The sequence below is a fragment of the Paramormyrops kingsleyae genome, chromosome 5, assembly GCF_048594095.1.
Source record: "Paramormyrops kingsleyae isolate MSU_618 chromosome 5, PKINGS_0.4, whole genome shotgun sequence".
Lineage (NCBI taxonomy): Eukaryota > Metazoa > Chordata > Actinopteri > Osteoglossiformes > Mormyridae > Paramormyrops > Paramormyrops kingsleyae.
In genome coordinates this window covers 5551141-5575177 of record NC_132801.1, presented here as the reverse complement: position 1 = coordinate 5575177, position 24037 = coordinate 5551141, and the positions used below count along the sequence as shown (strand labels likewise).

At 46.0% G+C, this 24037-nt stretch overlaps 1 protein-coding gene across 2 annotated transcripts in view; it reads left to right on the top strand.

Annotated features, from left to right (window-relative positions):
* The window catches only part of LOC111860585 (vasorin-like), a 28483-nt gene extending 4808 nt beyond the window's left edge, over positions 1-23675 (top strand). For both annotated transcript variants that reach the window (XM_023844415.2, XM_072711956.1), the window contains exon 2: positions 19078-23675. In XM_023844415.2, coding sequence (XP_023700183.1) covers positions 19098-21107 — 2010 coding nt within the window. In that variant the 5' untranslated portion in view covers positions 19078-19097 and the 3' untranslated portion in view covers positions 21108-23675. The remainder of the gene's footprint in view (positions 1-19077) is intronic.
* The last annotated feature ends 362 nt before the right edge of the window (positions 23676-24037 follow it).

Sequence of the window (24037 nt, the reverse complement as noted above, 5' to 3'; positions counted from 1 at the left end):
GTTCTGCAATGTTGTTTTTGAATATGGAAGAAGGCAAGTATGACAATCCATAGTAAAATATCACACCATTTGCTGGGCCCAAAGGTTATGATGGTGAAGCCCAGATGGTTACTAGTTTGAGACTTACAGTACCTGTAGTAAGTCACTTAAGTGATGTGCATATCTTGAATTTCATTTATGAATGGCAAAAAAATCTATGAATGAAAGTGTCCAGTAAACAATTCAACAAAAATATATGGCTGACATATTTTGAGTTAAAGGCACTGAGTTCATTTTTATGGTTTCTTTCTTTACGTTGTTTAAATGAGGGGTGTTACAGACAGTGAGATGACGGAATTTTGTAGATAATGAGCAGAGAAGCAGAAGTTTGGGTGGGAATGTGTGTGAGTGCAGGACATGCCTGTGGGTGCTGACATGCCCTTAAATCCGAAATCCCCCCCCCCCCCCCCCCGCACGATGAGGCCACGTCCAGGTGTTTGGAGTTAACCTGCCCCCGGTTTCCCAAGCACACCTTTGGGACGCAAAACCGAATAAATCTCTAGGCTTCAAAAGAGAAGCAGCAGAGGGGTTTTAGGGAGAAACCTTCCGCTCTCTCTTCCAGGCCAGATGCAGGAAGGGGGTCGCAGCCAAATGATGCGCTCAGAAGCGGCATTTCAGAGCGATGAAAAAATGCACAACTGTACCACGGAGAGAAACTCAGTTCCCAGTTACTTCTGTCATCAAACTCATGACAGCGGTTCCCAAACTGGGTCTTACCGCTCTCACATCTGTCTGCCTCCTTTCTCTCTCCTGCTCTCTATTATTATTATTATTATTATTATTATAAATAATAATATGAAGAAGAAGAAAAAGTAAAAGAACTGAGGGTTATTCAAAGTTTTCTTTGTATCTTACTGGAGGTTTTATGGTAAAAACCAAACAAACATCACAGCTCTTTAACCCACAGGATCTACGTTTAACCCATGAACCACCTGTGCAACTTCTCTCCGACGTCACAATGGACCAATCAGATCATCGTGTGCAAGGGCCTCTTCCATTTAGGGTGAAGCATAACAAGTCGATGGAATGTTCGGTCCCGCGTGTGCTGCTGGCCAGGGAGTGCAGGGGTACGTGTGCCCTGTCATACCGATCTGGGCCAGTGCACTGCGGCCAGCTCTGTTAGGCATCACTGGGTCAGCGTCCAGCACCAAGGGCTGTTAAAGAGCCCAGAAACCGCACCGATGTCAGACACGTCAACCGGGCCATGTGGACACAGTCAGACATTTTGGACACATACAAACATACTTTTTTGTGCTTTTGTTGTGATTTCCATTCCCAGTTCTGGAAAGCACTCTCTGGTCCACAGGCCAATGTTGATATATTTGTCCATTCTGGTTTTCAAGAGTTATAGAAAAATTAAAATCTGCACCCGCCCTCCAAGTTTCAGCTAAAATAGCTGAACACTGGGTCAAATACTCTGGAAAGGAAGAAAAATGACACCAAATGGTGTTAGAAAAAAACCCACAAGACGCATCTGCCAGGAGCACAGTCCTGCCCAGCGTCAAGTGTGGGATCTGAGAGCTGCTGCAGTACATTTACGCCAAATCCTGCCCCCACGTTGGCTATCTGCTCTGCTCTCCGGGAGGGGGGCACAGGACAGGCATGGGGTAAGCAATGGACGGGGGTCTCTACCACATTTGGTTACTATGTCAGGTTGGGCAATACCCCAGTTCTGAGAATCTGATTTTCTCCTGGGGTTAATGTGACCCCAGAACAATAGTGTTAGCATATCAGTGTGCTTATGCATTTGTGTGTTGGTTCCTGTATGTGTGTGTGTGTGTGTGTGTGTGTGTGTGTGTGTGTGTGTGTGTGTGTGGTGTCAGGCCTTCACCACACACAGGCTGGAATTTAAGGAGCTTGATAACTGAGATTCATCACTGAGGTACCTGTGGCTTCATGAAAATCCACCCAAGTCTGATTCAGCAGCACATTAGGCATCCGATGGATTTTACAGAACAATGGACAGTGGTGATATCTTTTCCAGAGTTGTCTTTTTTCCAGAGTTACGCTCCAGCCAAGCAGAATCATTTAGGTGTGTCTCTGTTTAATCTCCCCACTGGCCAATTTTAACAGCCCATCCAGAGCACATGCAGGGTTTGGGTGAGAGCGGACCTCGGAGCTTGCTGCTGGATGAGACGTGCACTCTGGGGTAACGGGGTCCAAATCAGACATTCCACTGCATATAAAGAGGCTTTCCTTCCAAAAACAGCCTGAAAGTCTGTAGCATCCCATTTCATGAGCAGCTCGGGGAAGAAGGAAAGGCTTAGAAGTTAAAGGATGAGGGCGTAACATTTCTTTGAGGAATAAAACCGATTAGGCCCATTCTTTCTGTCTGGAACATTCTGGCTGTATAAGTGCTCATGTGACCCACAAACAGATCAGCCAGTTCCAAAGTTCATGCAAAATACCCTCAGAGCACTGGGTTGAAATTTTAATCTCCAAGAATGATTGTAGATTGATTGTGAAGGAAATGACTTGGTCTCCCTAGTTATCCTTGTATCCCTAAGTTCTTCACTGATGGTATATGAGCTAGTTGGTATTTCTGAGAGAGCTCATCTCACTTCTGTTATTGGATCTGGGACTACAGTGACATTGTCTTCTCAAAGAGCGAGTTGAGTTACCTTACCTTGGTATGCCAATCAATAAAACTATATCAACAAATAATTTCCTCTATGAGATTTCGTAGTCTTTTGATCTTGCACTCGCCACTGTTATATCAGTTGAATGCAGCACAGGTGTCTCGTCGAAGCTGAAAATGTTCTCTCCTCTGATCTGTGCTCCCGCTTTTCATTAGGGATTTGGGTTGGTTTGAGGTTCTCAATGAGCTGGATTTGTGTGCTTTGTACAAACAAACGTAGACAGAAGTCATTTTCTGCAGATTCTGTGTTGATTCTTCTGGAAAGGCTTGGCTTTTAAATGTAATAAATGGCACTTCTCTTGTGTTCAGAGCAGCTCCTCTGGCATACAGGCTTTGCGGTCAAGCAGCATCGTCTCGCACTCTGGAATTTAGCCTCGAATCCAGCCCCCGATCCGCAGGGTTCTTTAGAGAGCCGGTCTCCAGGCCTGAGATATCTGGGGGATGCTCTCCTGTCTGGCTCATTATCCGACTGACGCGCGTTGTGAGACTGAGGCTAACAGAGATGCCAGAACTCGTCCGAGTGCTTTGCTGAAAAGCCCAAGCTGGAGAGCAATTCAGAAGAGAGGGGAGGGAGGTGGACAGGATGAGAGAGCCGGTTTCTTTGTTCAGACACTGAGAGGGAGCTCGCTTGCAGATGTCATGGAAGTTCAAAGCCGAAAGGGTCTCCTTAGTCGTTCTGTAGACAGATAAATGCAGAGAAAGGAGGGTTGCCAGACGGTTGGGCAGTTAGTGGTGTAGTGGCCCATTCTCTCGGTCTCCTTGCGTATACTGGGGTGTCCCTAAGCCTCCCTCTCATGTACATTTTCATCAATGATAAACACATGCAGGAGTTGTTTCTCTTTAAAAAGGAGACAGTTTAAACATACCCTTCAAAGCTAGCTGAAGGGGCCTCAAGACTCGTGAAGATGTTTAAACAGATCCTTCGGTTCTGGCGCGTTAGCCTCGCGGCTCCTGACGCCAATGCTGATTGATTGATTTCCTCTGAGGAGGAAGGAGCACGGCGTAGAGGGGGTCACACTGGATGTTCCCTGTCCACAGGCCTCAGAGCTGACGTACGTAAACCATCACCCTCTTTCCATGGCTGCCCTATGGCTCCCAAGTCTCAGAAGGGTTGTGAGCACTTTGAGGACCATGCTGAAGAATTTAGCCTATATGCCTCCATCCATCTTGTCTGTTACCTCTTTCGCTTTCTGTCTCCCAGTTCTGCTCTGATTTCTCTTAATCCCTTTAAGTCAGGAGTGACATGTTGTGATTTGGATCCATACAAATCTGTTGAGCTTCAATGAGCATCACACAAGCACAAACGTTTTTGTGCACATCGCGTTTGTTCGAACGATGCCAGTGAATCGGTCAACAGGCAGCATTTAAACAAAAGGGGAGCTTTGAAGCCGGTTCTTGCAAGCTGTCAGCTCAGTCCATGCCTTTATGCTGCCAAGTCATGTGACAGTTTCAAAATACCGATCTCCAGACGACACAAGGTGACGTTATGGCTTTCTTCATTTGTTTGAATCTTTCTGCCAAGAGTATTTACGTTTTGCTTAAATGCCTGTAAATTGTAAATAAGCAGGTGACTAAGCAAACAAAAATTGTTTAATATCTGGCTATTTTTTTTATGCTCACCCACTTGTTGCTCACTTGCTTGCATGGAGGCCAGTACACACACACACACAAACACACACAGACGTGTGTATGTGTACCCAAACATTGTGGCTCAGCGTTTATAGACTTCCAAGTCCCAAGTCATCTTTCCAAGCAATGACAAAAAACTGCACTCAAGTGTAACAGGCCTAGTTACCCTCGGTGACAGCAATGTCTCTGAAATGTGAATGACTGACTGACCCAAACAGGTGGGAGGATGTAGACAGGTTTTATTTGTTGTTTATTTATTTTATTTGTTCAAGATTAAGTCCATCAAATAAAAGCAGTTAATGTCCAGCTGAGGTACGGCTGTACCGCTGGGTGGGACTTGCCCACAGGTTTTTGTCCTGAACAAATGTTGTTGAAAAAAGACTGCTCACTTCTGCTAGAGGAAAATGCAAAACCGGTGGATAGTAGTGGTGTTAAGCCTATGAGGAAGGTTACAGGGCTCTACTGCTGTCCTGGGCTTAAAAGGACGGAAGAATCACCTTGGAAAAGGAGGGTTAAGTTGGACCCACATTACTCTCATCAGGCCTAAAGAACATGCTGATTTCATGCAGTTGACAGATCAGTTGGATTTGCACATTAAAGAGTGAAAAGGTTCCTTCCGTATTTTGATGCCGGCATTTTTCCTGGTGCCAGACTGGGCATGTCGATGCTGTGGACAGGACGTGTTCATGAGACTGGTTTCAGAATGGGTTTTATTTTTGGCATTTAAACCTGACCTTTTCGCAGGTTCTCGGTGACAGCTGGAATGCCACACCCAGAGCTGAAGTGACATGTCTATTGCATTATGTCCCAAGTTGCCAAATGTTCACTGCTGTATTTGCTAAAATAGACAAGAGTTTAGACATTCGTCCCAGCAAAATATGATCTCAGTTCTTAGGTACAATTTTGTCTGTTTGTACTAATGGATAATGTAATCTTAAGTCAGAGTAATATATACACAAAGTATTCTACACAGAGAGTACTGTTCACATGGAAACAGGTGTGGGGTGTGGGTCAGCGGACTGAATGAGTATAAATTATAGCCAGATGACTTACTGGATTATCCAAACAGAAGGTTGCTGGGTCAAGTCTCAGAAGGGATTTAACTGAGGTACCATTAACCAAGAAACACCACTTTTGAATCACTCCAGTAAAACATACAGCTGTGCAATTCGAACGAAAAATATTAATGTTCTTTACGTATATGTGAGTCTAGCAACATAGATATAAATATGAGTTATAAATCATAGATCCCTATGTGTTAACATCTGCCACAAACCGATTTAATGTGTCTGTTTCAACAATGAGTAATGACTCATATCTAGCAGTGTGTTTTAGCTACTTAGGGGATAAGTGTGTCTGTTGTTTTTCCATTTTCTGACATTTCCCTCCGAGTTTGGCGCCTGATTCCCGTAAGACACGCCAGACCTCTACGTGGAGATGGGCTGTCTTTAGTTTAAGCTCTGAGACTAATAAACGAAATGCTCAAGGGCTGACTTGACAGGTAAGAAGGAGAGAGAGAGAGAGCGTAAGATGGAGCGAGAGATGAAGAGAGAGATAAAGGCTGTTTGATCCGCATGCCTTCTGGTGAGAGATGTCAGTTCTGTCCTGGGGATTGAAACTCCAGGTGTATTAATTTGTTTGTTTTTTGGAACAAAATAACTTAGTTGTTGCAAAATATACTGCAGTGTATTTTGGCAGGTGGGGGGAGGAGTCTTAAGCAAGCAAAATGTCAGTCACTGCATACAGTGCGTCAGGACACACATGCACAAACACACACTCTGTGTTTAATTAAACACTGCCTCTGTGCCAATTCTGCAGTGAAACAGTGAGGACACAAACATGCACACAGCTCCAAACACTACACTCACGCACGCAGGTGCACACTCACGCACGCAGGTGCACACTCACACACACGTCGAGTAAACATATCCTTATGGGGACCACTCATTCATTTCTATGGGAAAAATGCTAACGCTAACTATGACAACCTCAACCCCTACACAGCCCTAACCTTAACCATAAGTAACCAAACAACAAGACTTTTGGCATTTTTTGGTTGCATTCACAGATCTTTGTGGGGACCTGAAAATTTTGATCATTTGATCCCTACAATGTAATATAAACCTAATCCACAGCTTCAAACACTGCCGCACATGCACACACACACACACACACACACACAGAGCTCCGAACATTGCACATACACACACACACACACACAGACAGTCGTGTAATCATATCTTTTTGGGGGCCGCTCATTCATTTCTATGGGAAAAATGCTAATCCTAACTATGACAACCTTAACCCCCACCCAGCCCTAACCATAACCATAAGTAACCAAGCAAAATACAAGAGTTTTTGCATTTTTAGTTAGATTTTTTTTCATGGAAAGTTTTATAAAAGTTTTCCCATAGGTTCCTGGTCCCCATAAGATTAAAAAAAAAAAAAAAAACATTTGGTCCCCACAAGGCAAGGTATACCTGGACCACACACACACACACACACACACACACACACACACACACAGCTCTGCTTTCTGTGGAAGTATTAGCAGATCCCTTTCGCCATCGCAGACTCAGCTCCGCCTTTCCTTGGTGTCAGCACATTTTTTCACAATGTGCCTTGTAAACTTGCGGAGATGCCCTCCCCCTTACCCTCCCCCCACCCCAGAACAGCACGTTTCAAACTGCACCCACCCTGACACTAAGGCCTGCGGGTGCCAGACCCCAGGATATGGCGTTCAGGCTGCCTTAGACCAACCCTCATTATGGCAGGTGAGAGCAGATGGGGGGGATGGGTGTTTCTGTGTTTTCAGCGAGGGACCCATCACCTGACAGGTTAAATCCTCAAAAAGGATTCAGATTAGCCCCGCTATTGTAGAAGACCAAGGGCGTAGCTGGAAATTCTAGGCCCCCTGACAAAATGTTACCTGCTAGGGCCCCCAGGACTAAACAATACATTTTGGTGCCCCTATAAAATGCCGCCCCCCCTAAATCTGCCAGGGTCTCCATGCCCCTCCAATGCTCCTTTAGAAGGCTTACCTGTTTCTTCATCCAACACATGATATGCTATGATATCTTAATCGGCTACTGTAATTACTAATTACCGCAATTACTATAACGTATCTTCCTGGGGGTGCAGCGACTCCCTTCCTGGGAGGTGAGCGTGCTGCCCTTCTCACTACCATCCCTGCCCTCTGCTGCTGGGCCTCCTGCTCTAATTAAGAGGGAGGCCTGCCGTTAAAGTCTCCGCAGCACAGACAGCGTAAACTCGTCTGCGTCGACGCCCCTCTGACACGGTCAGACCCGTTGGTCCCGTTTCTCTCCTGGAGTCTTTCTGCTTGCACACGTCGTGCTGATGTATTCTGTTTATGTTGAACAATTGATGTTGACATCTTGAAAAATGGATTTCATCATCGTTTGTTTTTTCCAGTCCTATCTTTTTGAGAAGAGGTTGTGCCAGACTGAGCGTCGACGGGCCGTTCCTCCTGTGTATGCCTGTCCATGGTGTACGGGGGCACGCAGGTGTCTGTCGTCACATGTCAGTTTCTGACAGAGTTCCTCGGCGCTTTCCCATGAACAGCCATGTTTGTGATGTTGTGCAGAACTCCAGTTCGCTGCTCGAGCGGCGTGTGTGCGAAAGGGCGCGCGCAAACTCCAGATCCCGTGAACTGGCCAACATTCCGGCTTCTCCCCTTCCCACCGTTTACGGCGCTCCTGCCCCTGCATGCTCGCTGCCCTGTCTGGGTCAGGGACACAAGGATGGCTTTCACATTTCGTAAGAGTTTAGGTTTTGCCTCCAGGCGTGCAAAGCCTGCAGTATGAGGGGCTTAACAGGCGAATTGCAACAAGCCTAGAGCATGTATGACGACACGGGGGGGGGGGGGGGCATCTTTTAATGTGACCACTCTAGAGTTCTCCATCCTCTCTCTGCATCCTTCAAAGGGCGCGTTCTCTGTAGCCTTTGTCGGCTCTGTCCTTCGAAGCTTCACGTGATGAATCCTGGGATCTCGACAACAGAGTAACACATATCTAGGTTGCATTTGGAGGGGCTTTTGAAACGGGACGGCCTTGTCGTGCATTCGGTCTTCGAATGCAGTGTCAGAAGGATGCAGCACCTGAATTCAGCTGAAAGCAGAAGTTTACATACACATCAGAAAAAGACACAAGAACTTTTTTTTTTTCTCACTGTCGAGCATTAAATCAGAGTAAACTTCTTCTGTTTTAGGTCAGTTAGGGTAACCAAATTTCTTTTGTATTTAAATGTCAGAATAAAGAGAGAGATCAATTTATTTTTTTATTTTTATTACTTTCCTCAAAGTCAAAAATGTACATACACTTCCTTAGTATTTGGTAGCATTGCCTTGAAACTGTTTCACTTGTGCCGAACACTTTGGGTTTCTTTCCACAAGCTCCTCACAATAGTTTGCTGGAATTTTGGCCCATTCCTGGTGTCAGAACTGCCGTTACTGAGTCAGGTTTGTAGGCCTTCATGCTCCCGTGCACCTTTTCAGTGCCGCTGCCCACAAATTTTCTATAGGATTGAGGTCAGGGCTTTGTGGCGGCCACTCCAACACCTTGACTTTGTTGTCGTTAAGCCACTTTGTCACTAATTTGGAGGTATACTTGGGGTCATTGTCCATTTGTTAGACCCATTTGCACCCAAGCTTTAACTTCCTGGCTGATGTCTTCAGATGTTGCTTCAATACATCCACATAAGTTTCTTTTCTCATGACACCATCTATTTTGTGAAGTGCACCAGTCCGTTCTGCAGCAAAGCAGTCCTACACCACGATGCTGGTGATCTTAATTGACATAAAACAGAAACAGTTTACTCTGATTTGTGTGACAGTGTGTCTTTTTCTGAAGTGTATGTAAATTGTAGCTATTTCAACTGTAGGTAGTGTATCTTCCATAGTTCCAAGGCTTGCTGCTCAGTGATGGGTTTTGACCCCCTAGTTTCAGGTTGAGGGGTGTTACAGCTCCCACAGACGGTAGGGAGTGCATAGATTGACCTTGGTGGCATTCTGCTAAATCAGAAACCACCCAAAAAAAATGCCAAACCCAGCTCGTTAAAAACTTAAAAAGTTACGAGTTCCGATGGCCTCTTACATGTCCCAAACTACAGGCTGTAGATGCATGCAGCCCCCCCACTCTCCTTTCACATGCCCCTTACACCTGCCCCCCGGCACTAAATCTCAGATAAAGAGCCACGCTGGTGAGCTCCACACCAGCGAATGGATGTTCGACATACGGCTGTTTCAAAGACACAATAGGAAAAGAACAAAGGCAAAAAAAATGGTTCATAACACAAAGAGATAAAACAACAGTCTCTCTGAGCCCCTGGATGTGGTCCATGAGCTTCTTCTTGTGGTGACATTGTGGTCGTGCCAGAGGGAATGTTTGCGCGAGTAGAACCGGTCTCTCCCACAACAAAGACTGAGTATAAATGTGTGTCCCAGATGGAGGATGTCACTGGGACCGGGGAGGTCCTCACACTTTTCCCTGTTCCTCTAGTCTTTCTCCCTCTCTTCTCTAACCATCTCTTCCTATAAGAGATGATATTGTTTAATGCTCTTCTGGGCCAATCAGAGTGAATCACTACCAGGCAAGGAGAGCATTTAAAGAAACGTCCAAATCACAGCCTTCTATAGTGACGCACAGTCATCCGTCCAAAACACAGCCTTCTATAGTGACACACAGTCACTCTGTCCAAAGCACAGCCTTCTATAGTGACACACAGTCGCTCTGTCCAAATCACAGCCTTCTATAGTGACACACAGTCACTCTGTCCAAATCACAGCCTTCTATAGTGACACACAGTCGCACTGTCCAAAACACAGCCTTCTATAGTGACACACAGTCTCTCTGTCCAAAGCACAGCCTTCTATAGTAACACACAGTCACTCTCTCCAAAACACAGCCTTCTATAGTAACACACAGTCACTCTGTCCAAATCACAGCCTTCTATAGTGACACACAGTCGCTCTCTCCAAAACACAGCCTTCTATAGTAACACACAGTCACTCTGTCTAAATCACAGCCTTCTATAGTGACACACAGTTGCTCTGTCCAAAACACAGCCTTCTATAAGAACATAAACATAAGAACATAAGAACTATACAAACGAGAGGAGGCCATTCGGCCCATCGAGCTCGCTTGGGGAGAACTTAACTAATAGCTCAGAGTTGTTAAAATCTTATCTAGCTCTGATTTAAAGGAACCCAAGGATTCAGCTTGCACTACGTTATCAGGAAGACTATTCCATACTCTGACTACACGCTGTGTAAAGAAGTGCTTCCTTAAATCCAGTTTGAAATGTTCTCCCGCTAATTTCCACCTATGGCCACGAGTTCTTGTATTTGAACTAATGCTGAAGTAACTATTCGGTTGAACAGCATCCAAACCTGTTAGAATCTTATAGACCTGGATCATGTCCCCCCTCAGTCTCCTTTGCTTGAGGCTGAACAGATTTAGCTCAAATAACCTTTCCTCGTATGACATTCCTCTAAGACCAGGAATCATTCTTGTGGCCCTACGCTGCACCTTTTCTAAGGCCGCTATGTCCTTTTTAAGATATGGTGACCAAACCTGTACACAATATTCTAGGTGAGGTCTCACCAAGGAATTGTATAATCTTAGCATTACCTCCCTTGACTTAAACTCCACACACCTGGAGATGTACCCCAACATCCTATTGGCCTTTTTTATTGCTTCCCCACACTGGCGAGAATGAGACATGGAAGCATCAACATACACACCAAGGTCTTTCTCATAATCAGCTACCTTTATTTCAGTAGGTCCCATAAAATACCTGTACTTTATATTTCTGCTCCCTACATGGAGTACCTTACATTTGTCTATGTTAAATTTCATCTGCCAGGTGTCAGCCCAGTCACTAATTAAATTAAGATCCCGCTGTAGCTGCTGAGCCGCTAGTTCAGTATCTGCTACACCACCCACCTTGGTGTCATCTGCAAATTTCACCAGTTTACTGTATATATTGGTGTCTATATCATTTATGTAAATTAGGAACAAAAGTGGTCCTAAAATTGAACCCTGCGGTACCCCACTATGAACGCAGGCCCACTGTGACATCGAGCCTCTTATAACTACTCGCTGCTTCCTATCCGTTAACCAGTTATCAATCCAAGTCGCTACAGTTCCTAAAATACCTGTCGCTTTGAGTTTAAGTGAGAGCCTCTTGTGGGGAACAACATCAAAAGCCTTTTGGAAATCTAAATAGATGACATCATAGGCCTTCTTATCATCAACTTCCTGAGTAGCTTCCTCAAAAAACTCCAACAGATTTGTTAAACAGGATCTACCTCTCCTAAATCCATGCTGGCTATCCCTCAAAATGTTATTTGAGTCCAGGTAATCTACCATTTTCTCTTTGATTATAGCCTCCATAACTTTACCAGTTATACAAGTTAGACTGATTGGCCTATAGTTTGACAAATTACTTCTATCCCCTTTTTTGAAAATGGGCGTTATGTTGGCATGCTTCCAATCAGAAGGTACCACACCTTCAGATAAGGATTTTTGAAACAGTAATGTTAAGGGTCGGCAAATAATATCCCTCATCTCTTTTAACACTATAGGTAAGATGCCATCAGGGCCCTGTGATTTATTTATTTTGAGCTTAGCTAGGCTTTGCAAAACATCAGCTTCAGTTATATATATATTAGTTATAGACGATGTTGAATTAGTAATAAGAACTGGTAAGTTACTAGTGTCCTCGACAGTGAATACCCGTGCAAAACTATCATTGAACTCATTTACTATGTCAATGTCGTTTTCAATTATAAGACCCTTACTATCCTGCAGATTAGTAATTTCAGCTTTTAGAGCTCTTTTAGAGTTAAAATACTGGAAGAAACTTTTAACGTCATCCTTAGCCTCCAATGCGATCTTCCTTTCGACATTCCTTTTAGCTCGTCTAATGTCATTTTTTAATTCAGCCTGTAGATTTAGATACTCTTGCTTTATTATGTCATCATCAGTTATTTTCCATCTCTGGAACAAAGCCCTTTTCCTCCTTACTTTATACTTTATGTCCCTATTAAACCACCTAGGTTGCAATTTCCTAGATTTATTCTTGCTAGAAACAGGTATGAAGTCCTCTTGTACTTGCAATAATGTGCTTTTAAAAAATTCCCATGCCTCTTCAACAGTTTTGTTATTTAACTCCATCCAGTTCACGGTTTCTAGTTTTAATCTCATACAATTGAAGTTAGCCTTCCTAACATTATATATTTTTGATTTGGACTTTGCTCTTCGGGCACTAAACTTAACCTCAAATTTAACCATGTTATGATCGCTACTGTCAAGTGGTTCTAAAACATCTAATTTACCAATCCTGTCCTGGTTATTAGACAAAACAAGATCAAGAATGGCATCTCCCCTGGTAGGGGTGTTAACAAACTGAGTAAAAAAACAATCCTGTACTAATTCCACCATCTCAAGTTCATTTTCAGAAGAGCCAGCAACAATGTCCCACTGTATCCCCGGTAGATTAAAATCACCCATAACTACCACATCATTTTTATTGCTCATAATCCTAATATCACTGTATAACAATCTGCTTTCCTCAGCAGCTACATTGGGTGCTCTGTAACAAACACCGACAATTAGGCTATTTGAGTTTGTAGCATCTAATTTTACCCATATAGCTTCCGTACTTTTACTTATATCAGTAAGCTCCCTTGCCTGCAAGATTTCCTTTACATATACTGCAACACCACCTCCCTTCTTACCTATACGGTCTTTACGGAACAATGTGTAACCATCCATATTATATTCTTGTCCATCCTTATCACTCAACCACGTTTCAGTTATTGCTATAATATCATAAGAGTCCGATGAGATAAGAGCCTCTAAATCATGAATTTTATTCCTAATACTCCTGGCGTTTAGATACAGACAACAAAGGGTAGGCTTATTACAGTGCCTACTTATAATATGATTTTTTTGGGCTTTCCGTTTCCCCCCAGTTACATACTTAACTAACCTCCCTGCCCCCCCAGTCCCTAGTTTAAACATTCCTCAACTACTCTACAAATACGCCTTCCCAGTACACTGGTTCCCCTCCGGTTCAGATGCAACCCATCCGGCTTGAACAGGTCCCACCTGTTCCAGAAGGTCCTCCAGTGCCCCATAAACCTAAACCCCTCTTTCCTACACCATCCTTTTAGCCACGCATTTAATCTCCTTATCTCAGCTAACTTAGCCTCACTTGCGCGTGGCACGGGGAGTATTTCGGAAAATACCACCATGGACGTTCTGCTTCTAAGCTTATTGGCGACTTCTATAAATTTATCCTGCAGAACAGCCCTTCTACCCTTGCCTATGTCGTTGGTGCCAACATGCACCACGACAACTGGATCCACCCCAGCTGGGGCCAAAAGCTTGTCCACACGATCTGGAAGGTCTCCTACCTGGGCACCAGGCAGGCAAGACACCGTACGGGACCCTCTATCACGCGTGCACACATAACTGTCTACTCCCCTAATAATTGAATCCCCCACTACCACAACCTCCCTCTTTCTGGGGGGAGGGGGCTCCTCAGTGCCCAAGGGCCCACCTGCTTCCCCAGTCCCTTCCAGCTCTAAAGCTGGAAGCACCTGAAACCTGTTAGACACAGACACCTCAGGTGATGCCGCCTCTGTAACGTGTGTACGCCTTTTCCTGCGTCTACGACCTACGGTCACCCAGCTCTCTCGACCTCTCTGCTCTTCATTCTCCCTCCCCCCCGTTAGTGGCGTACACACCGTCTCCCTAAACGGCGTATCAACTAGCTCATCTAACTCACTGTTGCATTGGATGCGAGCCAGTTGCTCCTCAAGGTCGCGAACCTTGACCATGAGTGAGTCCACTAGCTTACATCGCTCGCAGATGAAGTCCGACTGGACACTAACGTCCAGAAGGGCAAACATCTTGCAAACGCAACACTGAGCTGGCCCCATAATTAACTAACTCACTATGACCCCGTACTCCCAGCCCAGTAAATTTATATAGTGTATTTAACTATAAAGATTAATTTGCGTAACAATAAATGCAGTAACGTGCGTAGTACACTAAAATAAGTTATTACTTGTGTTAAAACGGAACTTAATTATTATTTTATTAAAAATTTTAAACCTGATAAACTTACTACTACTTACCAGAAGAACTTCTGCCTGAACCAAGTATGAACTAAAAACAAGGCGAAATCGAAGTTGCTCTTGGGAGGTCGAAAAACCACAAAAACCCCCTCACAGCAGGCTACTGCCGGAGCGGGAAAAAAGTGGAAAATGTCCTCCCGGCCCCGACTGGCGACCGAGCAAAGCTCAGGAGCAACTGTCCTTTTCCGACGCTTGGTAGCGATACCGACGTTAGATGTTATTAGTTATAATCGCCCCGCGGGTGTTTGTTACGGAGTTTAAACGCGGACAGAAAAACGCCGCGCACGCGACACCCGCAGCTCTCTGTCGGTAATAATCGCGCTGTTGATTAACAGACAGGACAGACAAGCACTCACGCTGACCGAAATAAGAACAATAAATAGAAATAAACAGCCACCCACGTAAACAGGTAAAGCACACAAACACTCAAAACACTCCAAAAAAAAACAATCCCAAACAATCGCTGCAGCTCAACACCACTCTCTCGCAGCAATCCCAGCAATCCTCGCAGCAATCCCAGCAATCCCTGCGCCTCTAAAGTCTGGTGTGGTTTAACACAAAGACCTAATCACACGGTCACTCTGTCCAAAGCACAGCCTTCTATAGTAACACACAGTCACTCTGTCCAAAGCACAGCCTTCTATAGTAACACACAGTCACTCTCTCCAAAACACAGCCTTCTATAGTAACACACAGTCACTCTGTCCAAATCACAGCCTTCTATAGTGACACACAGTCACTCTGTCCAAATCACAGCCTTCTATAGTGACACACAGTTGCTCTGTCCAAAGCACAGCCTTCTATAGTGACACACAGTCGCTCTGTCCAAAGCACAGCCTTCTATAGTAACACACAGTCACTCTCTCCAAAACATAGCCTTCTATAGTAACACACAGTCACTCTGTCCAAATCACAGCCTTCTATAGTGACACACAGTCGCTCTGTCCAAAGCACAGCCTTCTATAGTGACACACACTCACTCTCTCAGTGACACAGTGACTTGTGCTAACACAGGCACAGGAGCATGCAAGATCATAGCCTAATTGACGGTTCAGCTGACAGATAAGTGCTATACAGGCCTGCTTGATTCGAAACACATGCAAATTGAATATGACACAGATAGAGACCTCCTGCAGCAAGAGGCAAAAACAGGCACACAGATAAAACACCTCTGTTATCTCTGGAGCTCTCTATCTGCCTCACGTCCCTGTCTTCAGTCTTATCACTCGGTATCTCGTCACTCAGTACTACAGTTTATGCAGATGTGATAGGGAGACATTGCCCTGCTGTGTTCTGGGTAAAAGGCACCAGCTATGGTCTGGAAGGTGCTGACTGGGGGGAGGGTGCACTGAGATGGTGAACAGGGACACCAAGAAGGGCACTAGTTCCGCTCCTTTCTAGAACAGTCTCCCACAGTTCCCATGATCCCTGAGTTGCGACGAGAACCCTCAGGGGAACTGCTGTATCGCGACACTCCAAATTCTCGCAGCAGGAATTGCGGTATTCTGTCGTTTCACAGATGTCTTCATTGCAGGTAACAACACAGAAACTCTCATTACCACCTTATACCAATCTAGTGATTTAGAAGTTGGCGCCGTCTGCCCATTTTCTCAAGTTTGTTTGAAATGACCTGGGTTACACCTGCTTCCAGTTACTACAACACATCCACTTTTTGGAAATAATATCGAGACAGACAGGCAAAAGTTGGTCACGCCTGTGGAGCGTGCAGGCAACCCCACGCTGAGACCCGTGGGTCCTCAGATCAAAGGACCCAATGAGTCACTGTGTTTAGACAGCGGCAGCGACACAAAAAGGGAGATTTGGAAGCCAGAGCTCAGCTGAGGTTGAACGGTCGGATACTCGACCAACTCGTCTGACAGATCTGGCACGGTGGCCCCAAGTCTGATGCCAGAGGTTTTCACTGGGGGCAGGAAGGGGGAGCAGGAGGAGAGTGGTAGGCCAAGTGAAAAAGAACAGTTTTTAACATGGTACCAACGCATTACAGTTTATTTAGCTGTTAATTTCTCTCATAATAGGTATATACTATATGGACCAAAGTATTGGGACACCTGACCATTACACCTACAGGAACTTCTATGACATCCAATTCTAAATCCCAAGCTGTCAATATGGAGTTGGTCCCCCGTTTGCAGTTATAACAGCTGCCACTCTTCTGGGAAGGCTTTCCACAAGACTTTGTGGGAATTTTTGCCCATTCATCTAGAAGACCATTTGTGAGGTCAGGCACTGATGTTGGACGTGAAGGCCTGGCTCGCAATCTTCATTTAGTTAATCCAAAAGGTCTTAGATGGGGTTGAGGTCAGGCCAGTCCACACAGGCCAGTCAAGTTCTTGCGCACCAAGCTCACCCAACTATGCCTTTATGGACGTTGCTTTGTGCAATGAGGCACAGTCATGCTAGAACAGGAAACACAAATTATTCCCACAAAGTGGGAAGCATTGAATTGTCCAAAATGTCTTGGCATGCAGAAGCATTAAGAGGTCCCTTCATTGGAACTAAGAGGCCTAGCCCAATCCCTGAAATACAACCCCATACCATTATCTCATCTCCACCAATCTTCACAGTTGGCACAATGCAATCAGGCAGGTGATGTTCTTCTGGCATCCGCCAAACCCAGACTCATCCATTAGACTGCCAGCCAGAGAAGCGTCATTCATCACATCACAGAACATGATTCCACTGCTCCAGTGGCAGGGTGCTTGCACCACTCCATCCAACACTTGGCATCGCACTTGGTGATGTGAGGCTTGCATGCGGCTGCTTGGCCATGGAAGCCCATTCCATGAAGGTCTCAGCACACAGGTTTTGTGCTGGGCTTAATGCCAGGAGAAGTTTGGAACTCTGCAGTTACTGAGTCAACAGAGCATTGATGACTATTACGCACTATGCGCCTCAGTAGTCGGTGACCCCGCTCTGTTACTTTACATGGTTCCTGTTGTTCCTAAACGCTTCAACTTTGCAATAATACCACTTTCAGTTGACCGTGAAATATCATGCAGGGAAGAAATTTCACGAACTGACTAATTGCGAAGGTGGCACCACACTTGAATTCACTGAGCTCTTCAGAATGACCCATTCTTTCACAAATGATTGTAAGCCTGACTGCATGGCTACGTGCTTGATTTTATACACCTGTGGCAATGGGTCTGAATGAAACACCTGAATTCAGTGATTGAGGTGTGTCCCAGGACTTTTGTTCAGTGTATATAATATAACATAGGTATATTATTATTATTATTCCTTTAATACTTTAATCTTATTTTTGGACGTCAACGCACTGGCATTTCTGATGCCCGATGGGAAAATTTGAGACAGGTGTCCAATGTTATATTAAGACAAGGTGTAGAAAGGGAAGGGAGATACTGGTAGATTAATGTATTGTGATCATAACATGCACTATTGATATTTGTATTTCAACAGCTCTGTCTAAGTATTGGGTAGTTAAGGCTGATGGGCCTGGACTTTTTGGGCTCTGCAGGTGGGATAACGAGGAACTCAGTATGATGACATTGATCTGCCTGTAATTTGCATTGGGTGTCCTGACGTTAGTAGGCCTGTGGTCTGTGTGTTGTCCCATTTTAAAGAGGTTTAGCCATCATGGCATGGTGCAATGGGCTGTCTGTATTTCTGATGTTTTCAGTGATAACGATGGGGCTGTATGTTGTAGGCTCCTTCTGTGGAGCTTTTAGCCTGATATTGTAATGAAGAATTTTATGGGGAGATGTTCCATGGTGTGTGGTTTGAGGGTGTAGGTTAGCCCTGGAGAGGAGTCTGTGGCCTGTGGGGTTGGGGCTGTGGTCCTTCAGTATCCTGGAGCTGGGCTTGGTGTTTGGGGTCTATAGCAGGGCCTATACCCTATAACCTTATGGGTCAATGAACTGCCCACCACCCCTTTCATTTTGTGCAGACCCTCACCAACCCAAAATGTCAAAGTGTCTTTGTGGGGTTCTTCTCACCAGTCTTCCCTAACCAGTACACAGTACAGTTACCTTGGAAGTGTGACCCTGGAAAATCTGGGTCTCATTCTTCTCCAGCATTCCATACTTCCTCCAGTGTGTGTGACATGATTGAGTTCAGAAACCTCTTGGGTGCTTTTTTGTGATCTTCAGCATACGCCCCCCTGAGAACAACACAAACAAGTCAACAGCTGCAGGCCGGGAGAGAATCTCTTTGATTTGAAAGTGTTTAACGGTTCTCACTGGATTTACTAAAACAGGTCTGATTAAGTGGGTTATAAGAGATGCCTAACGAGCTTAAGACTAACACTTTGCCAGTCAGGATTCAGGAGTGTCTCTGCTATACTTAATGTGAACTGCTGGGTATAATGAACCTATTGGGTATAGCCTAACATCTGTTGTTTTTCTTAAGGCATTTCCAAAAACAGCCAGCACTTCAGTGGTCCTCGCGTTGTATAGAGGCCACTGTCATGGGTGATGTCGCCATATGTTTCCTAGGACCTATGGACTTCTTGCTAGATGGTTCATGAGTTTGAAGTCTTAGATTGCAGCATGAATTTCTCCACACATTCTCTCCTGCAGATTAGTAACGATTATGTTTAACATTTTGCCTTCTTCATTACCTGCAGGGTCTGGTGCTGAATTCACCATGGATATGATCTGCTTTTGGCACCTGCCCTTTCTCCTTGTTCTACTCTTCACACAACTCGCACCTGCACTTGGTGGCAAGTGTCCAGAAGGTTGCTTCTGCTCTGACTCAATCTTCTGCACCCAGCGCCAGTCCTCCTCTGTGCCTCAGGATCTGCCTACCACCACCAAGCACCTCTACCTCTTCAGGAATGGCATTGAAGCCCTGAGCCCGAAGGAATTCTCAGGACTGACCCAGCTGGTCATGCTTGACCTGAGTCAGAACAAGCTTTCTGAGCTACCAGATCAAGCATTCAAGCCACTGGCTAGCCTGCGCAATCTGGATCTCTCCTCCAACCAGATCACCCACATCACCCAAGATAGCTTCTCGGGGCTGGTCCTGCTGGAGCGGCTATACCTCTACAGCAACCGCATTCAGAGCATCCACCCTGCAGCATTCCAGGACCTAGAACAGCTGCTGGAACTGAAGCTTCAGGAGAACCTGCTGACCTCAGTGCCTGAGCTGCGGCTGCCTATGCTGCTTCTGCTGGACCTGAGCTTCAACCACATTCCGCTGGGGGCCACTCATCTCAACACGCCGCACCTGGAGTCTCTGAAACTTGCCGGAATGGGTCTAAGTAGCCTGGACAAGGAGTTCCTTGGAGGCCTGACTAACTTGCGTGAGCTGGACTTGTCCAAAAACCAGCTGAGCACCGTGCCCCAGGCTGTAAGTGCAGCCCGAGACCTGACAGGACTCAGCCTAGCCTCCAACCCCCTGACTCAGCTGTTGCGAGAAGACCTCCAAGAGCTGAATGCCCTCAAAGAATTAGATGTCAGTGGCCTCAAGCTGCAGGGATTTCCTCAGGGTTTCCCAGAGCTATTCCCCCACCTGGTGCAGCTGACTGCAGCTGAGAACCCCTTCAACTGCGTTTGCAGCCTATCCTGGTTGCCTGGCTGGCTGAAAGCCCAGGACGTCATCCTGAAACACCCAGGGGAGACACGCTGCCACTTCCCGCCGCGAAACGCCGGCAAGGAGCTGCACCGGCTGGAGCACACGGATTTCGGTTGTCCCGTCACCACCCCTGCAGCCTCCGTCACTAGCAGCACCTCCGAGGTCCTGCCCTCCACCTCTCAGCCCGTCACGATGCCTGCCATTCCCCTTGCTGGTCTGACCAATGGCCCCTTCACCGAGAAGGACAACAAAGCCCTGTCCTCAGCTGAGACGTCATCAAGCAAAGACATGGTGGAGACCACTGATGAGCCTCTGTGCTCTGATGGTGACATCTGTAGGGTGGACCAGCAGTCAAGCCTGGAGTGTGACTGCCCACCAGGGGCCTTGGGGCCCTGCTGCATGAACGAGGAGGCCCTGCCTGCCCCGGAAGAGACTACAGCTAACCCCGAGCCTGACGTTATCCCGCGGGAGGTAACCGCCACCACGATCCAACTAGACCTCCAACGTTACGTGGCGATGCGGCCCTACATCCAGGGCGTCCGCATCACCTACCGTAACCTCTCTGGGCCGGACCGGCGGCCCGTGCAGCTGAACTTCCCTACCTCCTATTTGAAGTACACCCTGCGTGGGCTGAGGCCCAACTCCACATACTCCATATGCGTCAGTCCCCACGGGGAGCCCAGCGAAGGGGATGCAAGGTCGTGTACAGAAGCCTGCACCAGCGGTGCCCCCCAGTCCGTGCTCTCTGAGCAGCAGGCAGAGAAGGGCCATTTGACCACCGTCCTTGGTGCCACGCTGGCTGCTCTGCTCGTCTTGCTGCTGGTGGCAGTCATCGCTGGGACCATTTGCCACTTGCAGAGGAGAAGGGGTAAGGGACAAGGGGACCCTGATTTAGGCGAGTCCCTTCCCCTGGAGCTGGGGGGAGTGAAGGCCTGTGTTGACAATGGAGAACTGCTGCAGAAGCAGCCTGAGAACTCAGCCTCCCTTGGCCCCAGTATCAGGGATTACGAGGGTCCCCTTTCACTGGGACAATGCCCAGGTAACAACAACACTGCCACGTTGAAGCCTTCTTACTTCTGACCTCTGACATGTCAGTCAGTCCTCCCTCCTCTGGGTGGCACCAGTCAATGACTGAAAATCTAAAAGATATATACAATCGAGCTCAGATGCATTGAAGTGCAATTTTTAATGCCTCCTAAAATGCAAATTTGAAGTGCCTTCATTTGGTTTTTTATTTTTGTATTGCTCTTTGTATGTAAACTCGATTGTTTGCAATCAGATGCTGGACTACAATGGGTTGGCACATTGTTTTTGGACACATGCCTAGGCCTGCACTTGCCTTTGACAGGGGTCAGAGGGCACTGGGAAGCTGGAGATGCAGTTGCATGAACGCGAGAGTGTTTCTCCCTGCAGTCTGTTCCCGCCTGCTCCACTGGGGGGGCCTCACAGTGAAGCGGGGCACGCTCCCCTCCCGCCGGGCCCGACTCAGCGATGCCGAGACAGGGACGTTGCTTTATCAAGAGGAGTGGAGCTGCCAGAAAAGTCAGAGGAACCGAACAAAGACAGGGGGGAGCTGACTTATCGCACAATTTGTTTTGGCTGTGGCGCCATGTTCCTCCCCAAAGGCCCGGGTTTGCATTTCTGTTGCTGTTGTTCCGATGAAATCGCAGCAACCCCCACCTTCCCCCCAAAACCCCCGCTGACTATTTAGGAAACAACGTGGCCTTTCATCCTCGAACATGAAGATACTGTTGCTCTTTGGAAGCTTTAATACATGTAGTCCAGACTGTAACTGTAACGTCGTGCCTATTCCTCATTCTATGATTGCTTCTTGAAGACCAGTTTTAATTACTTCCAGAATGTTCCAGCCAAACTCGAGGCCAGTCTCCTTCCACCACTTGTTTGATTAACAGATGGAGACACATGGCAGGAACCTCAGTTGAGGCCTGGACTTCGCATGACCCTGCATGTTAGCTGCGAGATGCCTTTTGCTGATATGCCTCCCGGCAAATTTCAGTTATACTTCGGCTCTTGCCTGTCCGCAGCCAACCAGACTGTGAAATGTTCAGACACAGAGCTAAGTGCGCTTCCTGTCTGTAAAGTCAGACTTGGATGTTGTGTAGGATGTTGGAATAATCAAGCATATACCCACACTGACACAAACACCCACATGTAGATGGACAGGAATATATACATGCATATTGTTTCAGCTGCAGCAGAGAAGAAAGATTTCTTATAAGGCTTGTTACTGGTACTATTACATTTAAACATCTTAAAGTGTGTCCCTAAAGTAGGTCATTATTCCACAGGAGGCACTTCAGGATGGGAAGAATATCCATTGTCTCTTTGCCATTTTCTGTTAATATATTTTCTCTTCGGCCATTTCACAAACACCTTTATCCAGAGTTGGATAAAAAAAACACCTCTAATGCCCGTTAGACAGCTGGATATGTGTCTTGTTCTAGAGCACAAGAGTACGACCCTTCCTGAGATCTAAAGTTCTGGTCCATTGGAGATCAAGATCTCAGGACTGCTAAGGCCATAAGATAGTCGACAGTAGAACAGTCAGAGCATTCAGGAAGCTTTCGCTGTATTCACAATGCGTGTTACAGTCACAGTGCTGTGCAAAAGTCTTAGGCAGCCAAAGAAAATGATGTTAAAATGATCTCCATCTTAGTGTAAACGTACGAGAGCATGTCTGCCGAAGTGTGTTAGCATAGCCACTGGAAAACCTTTCCTAGTCAGCCCCATTTGTAGCGACAATCCAATACATCCATGTGTTTTTTCACTCGACCACTGGCACACACCCTCATCAAGTTAAATTTAAACTTCAGCAACACATGGAATGGGTGGGGTGGCCCTGAGGAGAGGTTTGGGAACTGAAACGGTGTTCATCTAGCCGTCCAACTAGATATCAGTAACTTTTTGGAAAACAGAAGAAAATCTTGTCAGTTTTTATTGGTACTCATAATTTGCATATATTCAAATGTGTTTTTTTCCTGGCCAAATATGCACATACTGCCCAGGGAAATAGCTTTAAATATTTTCTTTGACTGCCTAAGCCTTCTACACAGTACTGTAAATGTGGCACATCTGATAGCGCCATGTATCACTGAGCCAAATGAATCCCTTTGCCGTCTTATTAGCCATGAGAAAGAGCTTGCAAAAGTCACTGACAGCGGGCAGATGATGTCTGACACAACCTGAAGGGGGGCATTTTCAGGGCCTTTTCCTGGAACAGATCCCCACTGAGTTCTGCTGGTGGTTAGGCCTCTAATCACAAAGCAGTTTCTTTGACTGGCGTTTTGAAGGACCATGCAAAGTTTCACACCACTGTGTGTTGGCCGTCCGGTTTTGCCTCTTTCGTTTGTCTCTCTTAGACAATCACAGCAAAGCAAACCCCTAAAAATGATCACAGGTACTAAGCAGCAGAGCCAAACGCTGAACTGGAATTGATGGCTTCATGCAAATCAATGGACTGAAAATATTTTAAATATTTTCAATATGATTTAATTTTCCCTTTTTTTTTAGGGAATCTGTCTTTCTGTCTCACTTGTTTTGCTTTTTCAATGTGTACTTATTTGTATAAAAACATTTGATGCTTTTTGTTAAAAAAAAGAGTAATAAAAAAAATAGTCATTGAAAAAAGTTCTTGTTTCCAGCGGATGCTCTTCTTGGTGTTGGTTGGTGTTGAGGAGCGTTGAGCACAATCCATCTCCTCCAGCGTCAAAGCAGAAGCAGATTCCCTTGGGGAATGAGGCCAGAAAAATTCCCTGTAATAAGAGCATCGGACCATCGGTCTGTATTTATGTTTTTTTTTCCACTGGCGGCAGATTTGTGAGCCCGAGGCTCGGAGTTGATTTGCAAAAATAGCCCGCTGTCACTAGGGGCAGGTTTTTATGTATTCTTCCAGACGTGGAGATGGAGAAGGAGTCCAAAAACAGTCACACCCCACACGGGACGGAGCGGGTGGCCTGAATGTGCGATCCCAAACGTGCACGGTGTTCCAA